Consider the following 12,387-nt stretch of genomic DNA (forward strand, 5'->3'; position numbering starts at 1 on the left):
CTCGAACTCACAGAGATCCGCCTGTCTCTGCCTCCCAAGTGTTGGGATTAAAGGTGTGCGCCACCACTGCCCATCTTTGCCTTTTCTTTTTAATTATATTTATTTGTTTATAGTTGTGTGTATGTGCGCCTGCGCCACAGTGCACATACGGAAATCAGAGGACAACTTTTGGAAGTTGGTCCCCTCCTTCCACCATATAGGCACCATATAGGTACTAGGGATGAAACTCAGTTGGTCCAGCTTCACCTGTACCATTGAACCCCGACACTGGCCCCTGACAGTCCATTTAAGAAATAACCAAAGCAGCCCCTCCATTCCTACCACAAAGTCTTGTTCTTTCTCAGCGTGCTAGAACTTAGCATATAATTCTAGATTTGTTATCTGTGTACACAGATGTTGGCCCCCCCCATGCTAAAATGTTGGCAGGTTCTGGTTTGCCTGTATTCCTAGGATGGCATCTAACATATGTGACATAGGTGGGTAGATGAATAAATGGACAGATGAGTAACTGTGAATTGAAGTCACTGCGGTTCATTACCTGAAGAGGGAGCCTGTGAGCGAGTTCTGGTGGGTTCCTGTCTATTGCTGAACCGGAATGAAGGGGCCTCGGCCGTTTTACTGGAGTCCTCAATGCCATCCACGATCCTGGGGGTAGAGCAGAGCTCGTCAGCACCATGGGGAGGGTGCAGGGCCCGAACAGAGCAGGCAGAAGGTGAATGAGGGTAGCAGAGGCAGAAAACTGGGGAAGAACAGTGGTCAAAGCGGAATGGGATTGCAAGCTGTGGTTGGAAAGGCAGGGTCAGCAAACGGGGCAGAGACAGTAAGGAGCACTGGTTGGAACGCTGGGAATGGAGCCCAAAGAAGGTTCTGGAAGCCAGCAGGGATATGAGAAAGGCAAGGAAGGCTGGCATCTCACCGGGGACTGAGGTCCGGAGGTCCAAATGTTCCCAGTGGGGGAATGAGGAGCTGGGGGGGCTTCCAGGCAGCAGAGCCCCTGGGGGGGCTGTGCAGGGAGGGACTTTGGCCCCGGCCAGCCAGGGCAGGGGAAGGGGACGGGGAAAGGGAAGGAGAGGAGACAAGGGCTGAGAATGGGGGCAGCTCCTCGCCCAAAAGGCTGACCAGGGACCCCCGAGGTCGTGCTGGACTGAGGTTGGGCAGCAGGAGGGGCCGACGGGGCTTGGGACCAGCCCCAGGCTCCATGCCACCCTCGGTTTCTGTGATGGAGGGCAGAGTCTTGTCTGAGGAGGAACCAAGAGTGTCGGAGCGTGTCTGTGGGACGAGAGAGCCCCAGTTGATACTGGGTGGTGGACAGTAGGACCCTTCATTGGGGTGCAACCCTCTGCACCATGCACTGCTCCCCACCCTCTCTTCCTTCTCCCTGTGGCAGGGCAGCTAAGGGAAGCTGCCCTCCTCCCAACCTCGCCCGATCCAGGAGTGAGTATTACCTGGGAAAGGCGAGGAGAGCGAGAGAAGCGGCTGAGGCCCTGTGGGGACAGAGTAGGGTTAAGCTGACTCCCACCTCTTCACTTCCCTGGTACAGCCCTTCCTCACTCTGCCAAACAGTGTTAAGGGACTGTGTACACGGGGCCTTTTCATGGAATTGAGCCAGACACCACCAACTCTAACTCAGAGGAAATTCAGAGAGACAAAGTGAACTCCCAAAGCAGCAAAAGACAAAGGTTTAAGGGTATAGACACATCAGCCTAAAACAAAGTTGGAAACAATGGGACAGCAGTGGAGGAGAGGAACCTCGGTGTGTGGGGTGTACCACCGGTTCACAGAGGGACTTCAGAAAGCTAGAATGGGGCTGAGAAGTTCTCAGCAATAGAAGCTCGTAAGAGATTGTCAAGGGTCTGGGTGAGGCCCAATGGGGGATTGGGTTGGAAGATGCTAAGAGTATATGAAGCATTAGAAGGAGGTGGTTGGCGTTAGAGGTGGTGTTTTAGGGAGGAGAGAGATGCAAGAGGCTCTCTGGGGCTGGAGGGGTTTTTGTGAAGGAAGTTCCCCTGGTGGGGGGTAGCAGCCATACAGTGTCTACATACATTGTTTTCGGAGCCTTGGCGCAGGTTGAAGGTTAGGTCCCGGGGTAGGCCAGCCCGGAAGGCAGCCCCATATTCCGGATACAGTCGCAGGACCTCAGCCAGACCTCGGCTGCTCAGCTGCTGCAGGCCACAGTAAGTCAATGCTTTCACATCGGCGCTGGTCTTCAACACGCAGCTGGGGCCTGCCCCTGGCCAAGGCTCCTGCCCCAACTCAGGGATGTCTGCCCCAATCAAGTCCCCCTTCCCTATGGGGAGAGGAAGGGGACAGTCAACTGGGATGAAGGGAACACAGGGTATCGGTGGGAAGTGGTCCAGATGGTTGGGAGATGGTCAGTATACTTAGGGATCGTTGAAGGCGAGTCAGTAAAGTGCATTGGAGAGAGGGAATCAGGGGGCTTAGAAAAGGTCATTGGAGAATGACTGGTGAAGCTGGGCCACAGCTACTGGGAGATGTCGACAGCCAATAGTACTGGAGGATCAGTAAATACTGACCAGAGAGTCAGTTAAAGGGTAAAGGTCAATGAATTCTAGGGTCACTGGGGAAGGGACGAGGGAACTGGAAGATGACGCAAAGGAATAGGATGAATTGGCTGAATGGCAGTCAATTGATGGAGGGCCAGTGGATTAAGGGGTGGCCAGAGAGGGGAAAGTAGGGAATGACCAAAGGGGAACCGTGATAGAGTGAAGGAATCAAGGACGAATACTCCCCAATAGGCATTCGAGGCACTTGCTGTGGGTCTCCCAATCCCTGGATCCAGGCTATTCCCAAGTCCTGGGGTGGGGGGAAGGTCTTAGGATGGGCAGTGTGTGGTGGTGGGGTTCTTACCAAGGATGGCCAGCACCATGTTGTCGCGGAGCACCTCAAGCGAGCCAGAGCAGACATAGTAGTGAGCCTGGAGGGCGTCCCCGCGGCGTAACAGATACTCCCCGGGAGCACAAAACGAGGCCTTGATGTGCAGGGAGAGGGCCCGCAGACAACCCCTGCTAGCTGCTCCAAACAGTGGCAGCTGCAGGATCTCCCGATTCAGGTGCATAGCAATGTCAGCCCGCAGCTCGTCTGGGAAGTCACGCAGTAACTGCATAAGAGGCAGAGGTCATTCTGGCCATCCCCCTGCAGTCACTTACTCGGATCTACAAATGAGGGGGGCTGTTCCCAAGGCAAGAGGGCCAACTTGCCCTCTCTTGGAAATTGCCCACTAGGCCTTTAGGAAGACTTGTCTAGTCTAAATCTTCTTTGCTGTCTTGATCACCAAATCTAACTTCTGGGCAGACCGAGTCTTCTTTCTCTCTGGGTACTGTACATGCACATGGCTACACACTACTGAGCAGCCCTAGATTCTGGTTGCTCAATTCTGTATGGTCGAGAGTTGTCCTTGGTGGGACTCCGACTGGGAATTGGGAAAGTAGCAATCATCTTTGCTTCTATGTTCCTGGGGACTTTGGACCCTCTATTTCCGGTCTCTAAGCCTCAGTATCCCTAACTGTAAAATTTAGGCTCATGCTAGGTCTTAAATTTTACCCGTTCTCTCTACATTTCCCTCCTAAGGTCATGGAGCCCCTCAGCAGTTCTGTCTTGCTGATATCTTCCTTATTGTCCCACCTGGGCCTCCCCCCACCAGTTTTTCCCCCTTTGCTTTTTTTCTCATTACTTCTCCTTGCATAGCCCATCATCCTCTCGACTCACTTCCTGCTTCTACATTCTCCCACATCATGGCTACCAGCCCCTGTCTTCCCCACTGCTCATGCCTGGAAGCCCTAATGTTGGGTTCCCATGTGTGTTTACAACTACCTGATGGACAAGCTGCCCGTGAGTTTCCTATAGACCCTGCATATGGCTATTGGCTCAGACCTGGACTCTCCCCTTCATCCATAATCTCAGACTTCTTCCTGGGGTACCCTCACCTCATCCCTTGACCCCAAGCCAGACCTGGGCATCCCTGTGAGCTGCTCTCTTGTAACCAACTGGAAATCGCCTGCTCTTGGGGATCATTTCCAGTCAAAAGGCTCCCATCCACTTCCTCCTCCACCTTCTGCCACACCCGGTCCTGGACGTCTGACAGAAAAAACTATAAACTCAAGGCTACCCACTCTCTGGGGCTGTCGTGCTCCAGCCCTAACTCTGGCCCTGGCTCCTCCCAGTACAACCTCCCCTTCTCTGAGGCTCACTCAACAACGTTCAGATCCTTGAACTCATTCGCTCAGCTTCATCCACACACACAAACCTAGGTTCCTATCACTCTTTTTTTGCCTGGAATGGCCTTCCCAAGGCAGACTGATTCTCTTGACCAAGATGTACCACTTTCTCTGCCATCTTCCTTGTCTTCCCTGGGCTCAGATGCAATGAGGGCCCTGCTGCAAGAATAGGGTTCCATCCGCTACATGTGTCTCTGTACCTGTCTCCCTCCCTCCTTTCTTGGGGTCTCTTTGAGGGCAGAAACTGTGGTGTGTCCTCACCTCTAGCTGCCCCCATCCTCCTCTGTGTTCAGACCCAGAGAATGAATGAAAAACGGTGGCTTGGCCCACGACAGGGCTGGGGGGAGACTGTGATGCCTACCATGAGGGAGAATCGGAGGCCCAGAAAAGGCAAGGTGTCCGCCCAAGTTCACACTCAATCACTATACTTCCTTTAAACCTCAAGGCTTAAGCACTAAAGGAAGGGTTTTGGATTTGGCTGGGTGCACGTCCTTGCTAAGAGCCCTGTACCTCCCTACACCTTGGTTGCCTCTGTACCAATCCTAGAGAGACAGTAGCCCCTCCCCACTGCACTGCCACGTGGCCAGAGCCCCAGCTCAGCACTACCTCGTTGGCATCGATGCCGCTGTTGACAGCCCACGTAGTCTGGAAGTACTCCAGCATGCGCTGCTTGAGTGGACGGGGCAGCCGGTGCACTCTGATGAAGTCTTTGAGGTCCTTCATGCGGCTGTGGTAGAGCGAGCGTCGGGAGTACATGCGCTGGATGATGGCCGTGACATTCCCAAACACTACTGCGTGCATCAGCGCTGCAGAGGTAGCAACCCTCAGCGTTATCAGGGGCGATCACCCCTCCCTTGGCTCCTCGTGCTCCCCGGATCACCCTGCCTTTGGATGGGTCTCAGAGGTTCTGGGGAGGCACAGGAGAACTAGCAGATTCCTGTGAGCACGTCATCTAGTCATCAGAGGCAGGGAATGTAGGTGGCAACCCACAGATGGGGCAACCTGTATTCCTCTCTCATCGCCTCCTTAGGTCATGACTCTGGGTGTCTCCCCTCTTGAAAGAGGTCACACCTGTTTATGCGCACAGTCACGTGCAATGGAGAAAGGTCTATGAATGAACACGTGACCATGTGGACTTGGGTGGGCACCTTGCTTTCTCCAAGCCTCAGTTTCCCTGTGGCGCAAGCCTGAATTTCCAGGGCTCCCTGGGAGTAGCGGGGTCTGGCCTCACCGCCTATGAGCATCGTGCAGATGGAGAAGATCTTCTCGGCATCAGTGTTGGCACACACGTTGCCAAAGCCCACACTGGTGAGGCTGCTCAGCGTGAAGTACAGCGCCGCGATGTAGGCACTGCGCCGAGACGGTCCACCTGCCGAGCCGTTGACATAGGGCTCCTCCAGCCGCTTGCCCAGCTCATGCAACCAACCTGTGATACGGAAGGATGGAGGGAATTAGGGCCAGCTAGACAGCGCTGGAGAATGCATCTCCCTGGTCTGCCTGTTTGACCTGGCATACATATTTACAGAGGAGAAGGGCAGTTTGCAGCCAAGGAGCTAGGAAATGGGCCATTCTGCTGTGCCTGGGCCTGGAGGCCATGAATTGGCTCTAGCTGCACTCCAAGGCTACCCACTCCTTAGACTGTCGACTGCAGGCCCCGTCAACGTCCTGGTATGTTACTGTGTGTTTCCTGTATGCGCTGGGGGTAGGGTGCCAAGATCTGACCCAGCCAGGCCTGCCTCCTGCCATCGCCTGTAAACAGTGTCAAGGAGAAAAGAAAAGACTATTTCAGGAGGGAGGCAAACTACGAAAGTAGAGTGTGTTAGAGGCCGCAGCAGGTTATTAGGGGAGTCAACGTGGATCCTAGGTACAACATTTTGGTTGAGGCTGAGACTATAGAAAATTCACCATGGGCCAGGTGGTGGCCCATGCTTTGGGAGGCAGAGGCAAATGGATTTCTGTGAGTTTGAGGCCAGCCTAGACTACAGAGCAAGTTCTAGGAAAACTAGGACTGTCACACAGAGGAACCCGGTCTTGAAAATAATAAATAAATAAATAAATAAATAAATAAATAAATAAATAATAAGGAAGGAAGGAGGGAAGGAAGGAAGAGAGAGAGAGAGAGAGAGAGAGAGAGAGAGAGAGAGAGATTTCACTATGGGGAAGGAGTGGGGCTTCCCAGGGAGGAACATGTTCAAGGCCCAGAGTGAGAGAGCAGTGGGTCAGGCCCAGGAGGGCAGTCGGTGTCCACAGACTCTACAGGAGGAAGTAAAGTGGTGGGGACACAGGTCAAGCAGAGCTGCCTGGGGCACATGACCACCAAGCATGGACTTCACTTTGGGGACAGTGGGCAGCTGGTGTAAGGGCCCAGATAGAAGCTGGGGGAAAGTCAGTGTTTATTCTCTTTAAAATTATTATTATAATTGTATTTATTTTATCTTAATGTATGCGAGTGTTTGCCAACATGTTACGTCTTTGTACCATGTGTCTGGTGCTTGCACAGGTCAGAAGAGGTCACTAGGTCCCTTCTGAGCTACCTATCATGTGGGTGTTGGGAACTGAACCCAGGTCCTCTGCAAAGTCAACAAGAGCTTTTAAACCCTCCAGTCTCTCCAGCTCTCTCTAGTGCTGATTCACGGGAGACCAGTTTGGCTGCAGCAAAGAAAGTGGTTGAGGGTGGGGATCGGAGGAAGACAAGGAAGGCCGTGCTGTCCTTTGTAGGAGTCATTGAGAGAGGAAGTGGGGTAGACTGGACAAGGTGGAGAGAAGATTCCAGATCTAAGTGGTGGGGGAAGGTGTGGGCTGAAGGAGGAGAGGGAGGGGCCAAGAACAGTGCCTAGAATCTGACCTACTTCCCGAGGAGACATTGAGGGCTTGGGGCTGCCTCCTGGCCAGTGGCCCCATTAACTGTGGCTAGGGAGGAACTGATGACGGCGGAGAGCCACAGAATAAGAGGCGTTTCGGAGCCTTGACACACGCTGCTCCCTCTGTCACAAATTCTCTCTCTCCATCAGCATGTCCCCTGCCACTGGCTGATTTTGGTCTCCTTCCCAGCTGGGCTGGAAGTTTCCCCCTAGCAGAGCCCTTCTCTTCAAACCAGTGTCTCCACCCTTGATCCAGAAGGAGCACAGGGCATTTTACTGGGTGGTTAGAGGACAATGGGATGGGAAGATGTTAAAGTCCTGGTGGCATCAGTTTGGGGGATAGGCCAGGTAGAGACGTCGCAAGTGGAAGTCTGGGACTGGTGGCTCACCAATGTCCCAGAGCAGCGGGTCATTAGCTTCCATCTCCCGGCGCCCGATGACATACCAGACGCAGGCCATCCAATGAGCAAGGAGAGCAAAGACGGACATGAGCAGCGTCAGCACCACCGCGCTGCACTGCGAGTATCGCTCCAGCTTCTGCAGCAGCCGCAGCAACCGCAGGAGCCGCACTGTTTTCAGCAGGTGTACCAGCGAGGTCTGCGTGTGGAGGGGGGCGGCGGGGGAGGCTGTCAGCAGGCACAACTCCCCAGAGACCTCATATAGCCCCCCCCCCCCCGCCACTGACACATCCTTCCCACCAGACACCCTGGAGCCAGGGGAAGCTGCAAGAAACTGTCACCGCTGCCCTTAGAAAGCAACGATAACATGCACCCGGAGAGAATAATTAGCTTAGCTACTGAGGACTTCTTTTGCATTGGGCCACCAGTACGCTAGGCATTTGTAATCCTCACGAAAACAAACAAAACAGCCTTGGAGCCTTCAGCCCAGTTACCATCCCAGGTCCCAGTTTGCTAATGAATGAACTAGGGCTCGTAGGAAGCTAGTAATGTGCTCCAAGGTCACAGACGAAGGAAATAAAGGAGCTATAACTCAAGTCCAAGATGACGGACACCAAGTCCATTTGGGACTGAGCTGCCTCATAGAACTATGGGATGATTCAGGAGCAAGCCCTGGCCAGAACCGGGAGGAGGAAGGGGGTAGGCTGGAATGATCTATTGAGGACCTCTTTTCAAAGCTCCAGTGTCCTAGGAGCGGCCAAGCAGGATTGGCACCTGGCATGGGAGAAGTGTAATGAAAGGAATGGGAACAGATAAGGAGCCTGAGGATGTCAAAGGCTAAGGGCTTTCCCCTTTGTAGGTCAGCTACAGGTGAGAAGGAAAACACAGCTTGAGGACACCTGCTTTGAGCTGGAGACTGATGGAGCCATGGTGTCTAGCAAGGACCCTGGAAACATTTGCTGTTTTTACTGCTATGGGGAAAGGAATGCAGGGATCAAACCCAGGACTTTATACATTCTAGACAAAATTTTTTTTCCCCTAAGCTATGAAACCATATCCCCGAATCTGCTGGTTTTGTTAGAATTATTAACACTTAAACTAGGCCTTCTAATATGGCAGACAAGGAGTGGGTTGGGGGTTTGCTTGTGCATAGGAGCAGCTCAGCAGCTAGAGCTGTAGGCTTGAGGGACTTGCTATAAAGCCCTCACCACACTTTCAGGGAGCTCCAGGGAGAACTGTACCCCAAAGCTCTGGCATTATGCTGCTCCAGAACCACCTTGTGGATCTCTAATGTTGGAAGGAGCTAGAAAGGAGGTGGCCCTGGTTCCCCAACAGGAACCCTTTGCAAGTCCTAACTAAAGTCTTAACTTTGAGACGTAGCACAACTCCCTCCAGCCCCAGAACATCTGGCTCCCAAACTTGAACACTCAGGGCTCCCCAAAGTCACTTATTTCTGTGTCCCATGCCTTTAAGGACCCTTCTCTCTTTGTCCCTCTGGCTAGAGCGCCATTGGCATGACTCCTGTACTCTATAACTCTTGTCAGTGCCTGCGCCTCTGTTTTGGTTCAAGCTCTCTCAGGCCTCCAGTGTGGCTGGTCATTTCCCCTAAGTCATCCATCTGGAGACCCTGGTTATCTGGGAAGCAGATTGTATATGGGAGAGAATCCTAGTCTAGGATTCTGGAGACCTAGTTCTCATTGCGCTTCCGTACCGACATTCAAAAAAAAAAAAAAAAGACTTAAGAACCTTCCCTAAAGGGTTTCGTATAATGACGTGTGCAAAAGTATGTGTGTGAAATTTTACTGAATCTGCAAAGTACTCCTAAAGGTACCAGAGGAGAGGGGACAGCCCGAGAGGAGGGGCTGGTGGCTCTCTGTAGCAGGCCCTCTCCTGTAAGGTAGACACTACCTGGTGGGCATAGAGGCATGGCTACAGGCCTAAGGACTAGTAGGAAACCCTTTTCTGTATGGTCAGTACCTCAGGGCAGTCTCTCTCTCTCTGTCTCTGTCTCTCCACACACACACATACACAAACACACGCACGCACACACACACGTGTGTAGCAGCATGCACACACATGTGCACAGCCAGTAGAAGGGGCCCACAGCCCGTTGGCGGCTAGTTAAATCCGGCTTCGTGTAGGTGGTTTCCTGCTATAGCTGAGTGCAGCAGGGAGCGCACACAGGAAAACTGCTCTCCACCTCTCCTCCCCGACAATGGCGAGGGGGCTTGGGGACACAGGGCAAGACTGCCTCACCTTGGACTAGAAAAGACCTTCTGTCTGTCTCCATCCTGACCCCTCAGGGCACTTCCAGGCAGTCCCGAGCAAAGACACAGGCCCAGATACACTACCCAGCCTCTGACTCGCTGGCTTGACTTACTATGCACTTTCTCTGGTTTCTCATCCTTTGCTAGCCAAATCCTGTTCACTCTTAGAGGCTTAGCTCTGCTCGCGCCTCCTCCAGGAACAGTTCCTTCCCAGAACACCTCAGCCCCTGCCCAACTGGGATGCTTCTGCCCCAGGGTGCTGGCCTGATCTCAGAATGTTTTTGCAACCTAGATCTCCAAGGCCAGTCCACGCTGCTATTGCCCACTCCCACACTCATTCAGCAGTCCTGCGGCAGATGTCCTCCTTCCATTATTCCTGCCTGTCTCACCAATCTGAGAGGGCCGGGAGTGCCAATTCCTTGTCTCTTTCTACCACAGTGACCAGGCCCCCATACAGTGTTTTGCAGACAGCTAAATGCTCATCAGTTGTTTGTGAAATAAAAAAAAAAAATGTGAAAAGTACCACTCATCTGGCATCAGACCAATGCCGCCTTGGTAGCCATAGTTAGCTTTTCGTTTGTCTCAGCTTCCCTCAAAGACTGTGAGCTGAGTTCTCCAAGAGCAGAGACCCCTTGGGCTCCTTCCCAGTGCCTGGCTCAGAGCTGTGCCCACGGCGGAATCAGAGAGACATCTATCTGTATGCAAGTTGATAGGAAGGACCGTGGCCGGGAGTTCAGATGCTAGGATGCATGGCGGGACGGGGCTCACTAACCACGGTGATGTTGAAGACATACAGCAGGTCAAAGGGCAAGGCAGCAATAAGGTCCACGAAGAACCAGGTGGCCAGGTAGTGGAGGCCGATGGAACGAGGAGCAGAGATCACCTGGCCCGACTGGGACACATAGGTGGTGCGGAAGTTCAGGATGATGTCTGAGGAAGGCAAGAGGCTGTTAAGAGGGACCATGCATGGCCTGGATCCTTAGGTCAGGTATCTAATGAACAGGGCAGGGTGTGCTGAGCACTGGAGACCCATAAGAGAGGCGGTGGAACGGAGAAAGCTGGGACTCTTGGCTGATCTATAGAGAGGAAAGGCCACAAGGCTGCAGGCTACAGGGGACTGGGCCCCATAGGACTTACAGGGTCTAGGGAGGAAGTGTTAGTAAGCCTCTTCCCCCTCCGAGGGCTTACTCACACCTCACTAGGCCCCTAGAACTCACAAAGAACTACAAAGAGAAGGTAAGACCCTTCCGAGCTAGGCAAGGGTCCCGCAAGCCCGGCAGGGAGGGAGGCTTGTTAGAGTGGGTCCCCATAGCCCACCCTCCGGGTTAGTAGGGCAGAGGGTCTGACCCAGGATGAAGAGCATCTCCACAGCGATGTCACTGACAAGGGTGTGTCGGGAAGTGATGGGGGTGTCGTCATCACCAGAGAAGCAGACGTTGTAGGGGACGGTGACCGCGACGTAGAACGTGGCGAGGAGGATGAGGCCATCCCAGATGGCCTTGGGGATGCTGTAGTGGAGGAGGAGGCAGCGGGAGCCCCCCACGGAGGCCACCTTGTACTCAGGCACTGATGGCTTTGGCTCAAACACGTTCTAAAGGGAGAGGGGTGGTGGTTGGGGACACTTGGGGGAAAGAAAAGTTGAGGCTGGGGGAAGGGAGAGTCAGGGGATAGGAAAACGGGAAAGGTGGGTATTGCAATAGTAGCCAGAAAGGGGATGGAAGATATGGGGAGGAGCTCTCAAGTTGGCAACTGGCACTTTTGTCTCTGTACCAAACTATTGCCCAGACTCTTTTTTTTTATTTCCTGTCTGTAGCTCTGGTTGTCCTGAACTAACTCTGTAGACCAGGTTGGCCTTGAACTCACAGAGATTCAGAGATTCACCTATCTCTGCTTCGAGGGCTGGGATTAAAGGCATTCACTACCACCAGCAGTAGCGGGTTCATTTTTTTTTTTTTTTTACAGCGGGCTCATTTTTGTAATTCTTTCTTTTCACTTCTTTCTTTCCTTTCTTGTGCTGGGGACTGAGCTCAGGGGACTTGTACTCACAAATCAGGCACTCTATCACTCAGTTAAATCTCCACAAAACACCCTCAGGCCCCTCCTGAAGAAAACATGCTTTATCAGATGCGTTTACTTGAATTGACCCTCGTCCTCTTTGAAGAGATTATGACAACCAGGAAGATATCCTAGCCTGAAGGGCCATAACTTCTTTGGAGTTCTTTCTGAGTATGACCCAGAGGGAGGAAGTTAGCCCTGCTGATCCAGACCCTATAGCCTTAACAGACTATGGAAGCTGGTGGGAGACTCCATCCCTTGTTCATCAGGATCCATAGGATGGGATGCTGGGTCCAAAACAGGGGCTTTCTTCCTAGGACCACAGCACCTTGTGAGTTTATCCCTCATGATACAACCTTACACTCAGGGGAAATGGGAATGGAGGAGGGATGGAGAGGGGGACATACGTGATGAAGCAGAAAGTAGCATAAGGGCCGGGCGGTGGTGGCACGCGCCTTTAATCCCAGCACTTGGGAGGCAGAGGCAGGCGGATCTCTGTGAGTTCGAGACCAGCCTGGTCTACAAGAGCTAGTTCCAGGACAGGCTCCAAAACCACAGAGAAACCCTGTCT

General features: G+C 53.0%; 1 protein-coding gene across 1 annotated transcript in view; it reads right to left on the minus strand.

Moving 5' to 3' along the window:
* Kcnh4 (potassium voltage-gated channel subfamily H member 4) overlaps window positions 1-12,387 on the minus strand; it is an 18,276-nt gene that overhangs the window by 2,952 nt on the left and 2,937 nt on the right. Inside the window, exons 3-12 of the mRNA XM_050156874.1 lie at window positions 11,109-11,352; window positions 10,534-10,691; window positions 7,486-7,693; window positions 5,467-5,661; window positions 4,842-5,041; window positions 2,869-3,118; window positions 2,043-2,287; window positions 1,446-1,484; window positions 917-1,269; window positions 539-645 (exon numbers count right to left, since the gene is read on the minus strand). Coding sequence (XP_050012831.1) covers window positions 539-645; window positions 917-1,269; window positions 1,446-1,484; window positions 2,043-2,287; window positions 2,869-3,118; window positions 4,842-5,041; window positions 5,467-5,661; window positions 7,486-7,693; window positions 10,534-10,691; window positions 11,109-11,352 — 1,999 coding nt within the window. The remainder of the gene's footprint in view (window positions 1-538; window positions 646-916; window positions 1,270-1,445; window positions 1,485-2,042; window positions 2,288-2,868; window positions 3,119-4,841; window positions 5,042-5,466; window positions 5,662-7,485; window positions 7,694-10,533; window positions 10,692-11,108; window positions 11,353-12,387) is intronic.

This window comes from Alexandromys fortis, unplaced genomic scaffold (assembly GCF_014885135.2).
Source record: "Alexandromys fortis isolate MF-2015 unplaced genomic scaffold, M_Fortis_MF-2015_v1.1 scaffold_31, whole genome shotgun sequence".
Lineage (NCBI taxonomy): Eukaryota > Metazoa > Chordata > Mammalia > Rodentia > Cricetidae > Alexandromys > Alexandromys fortis.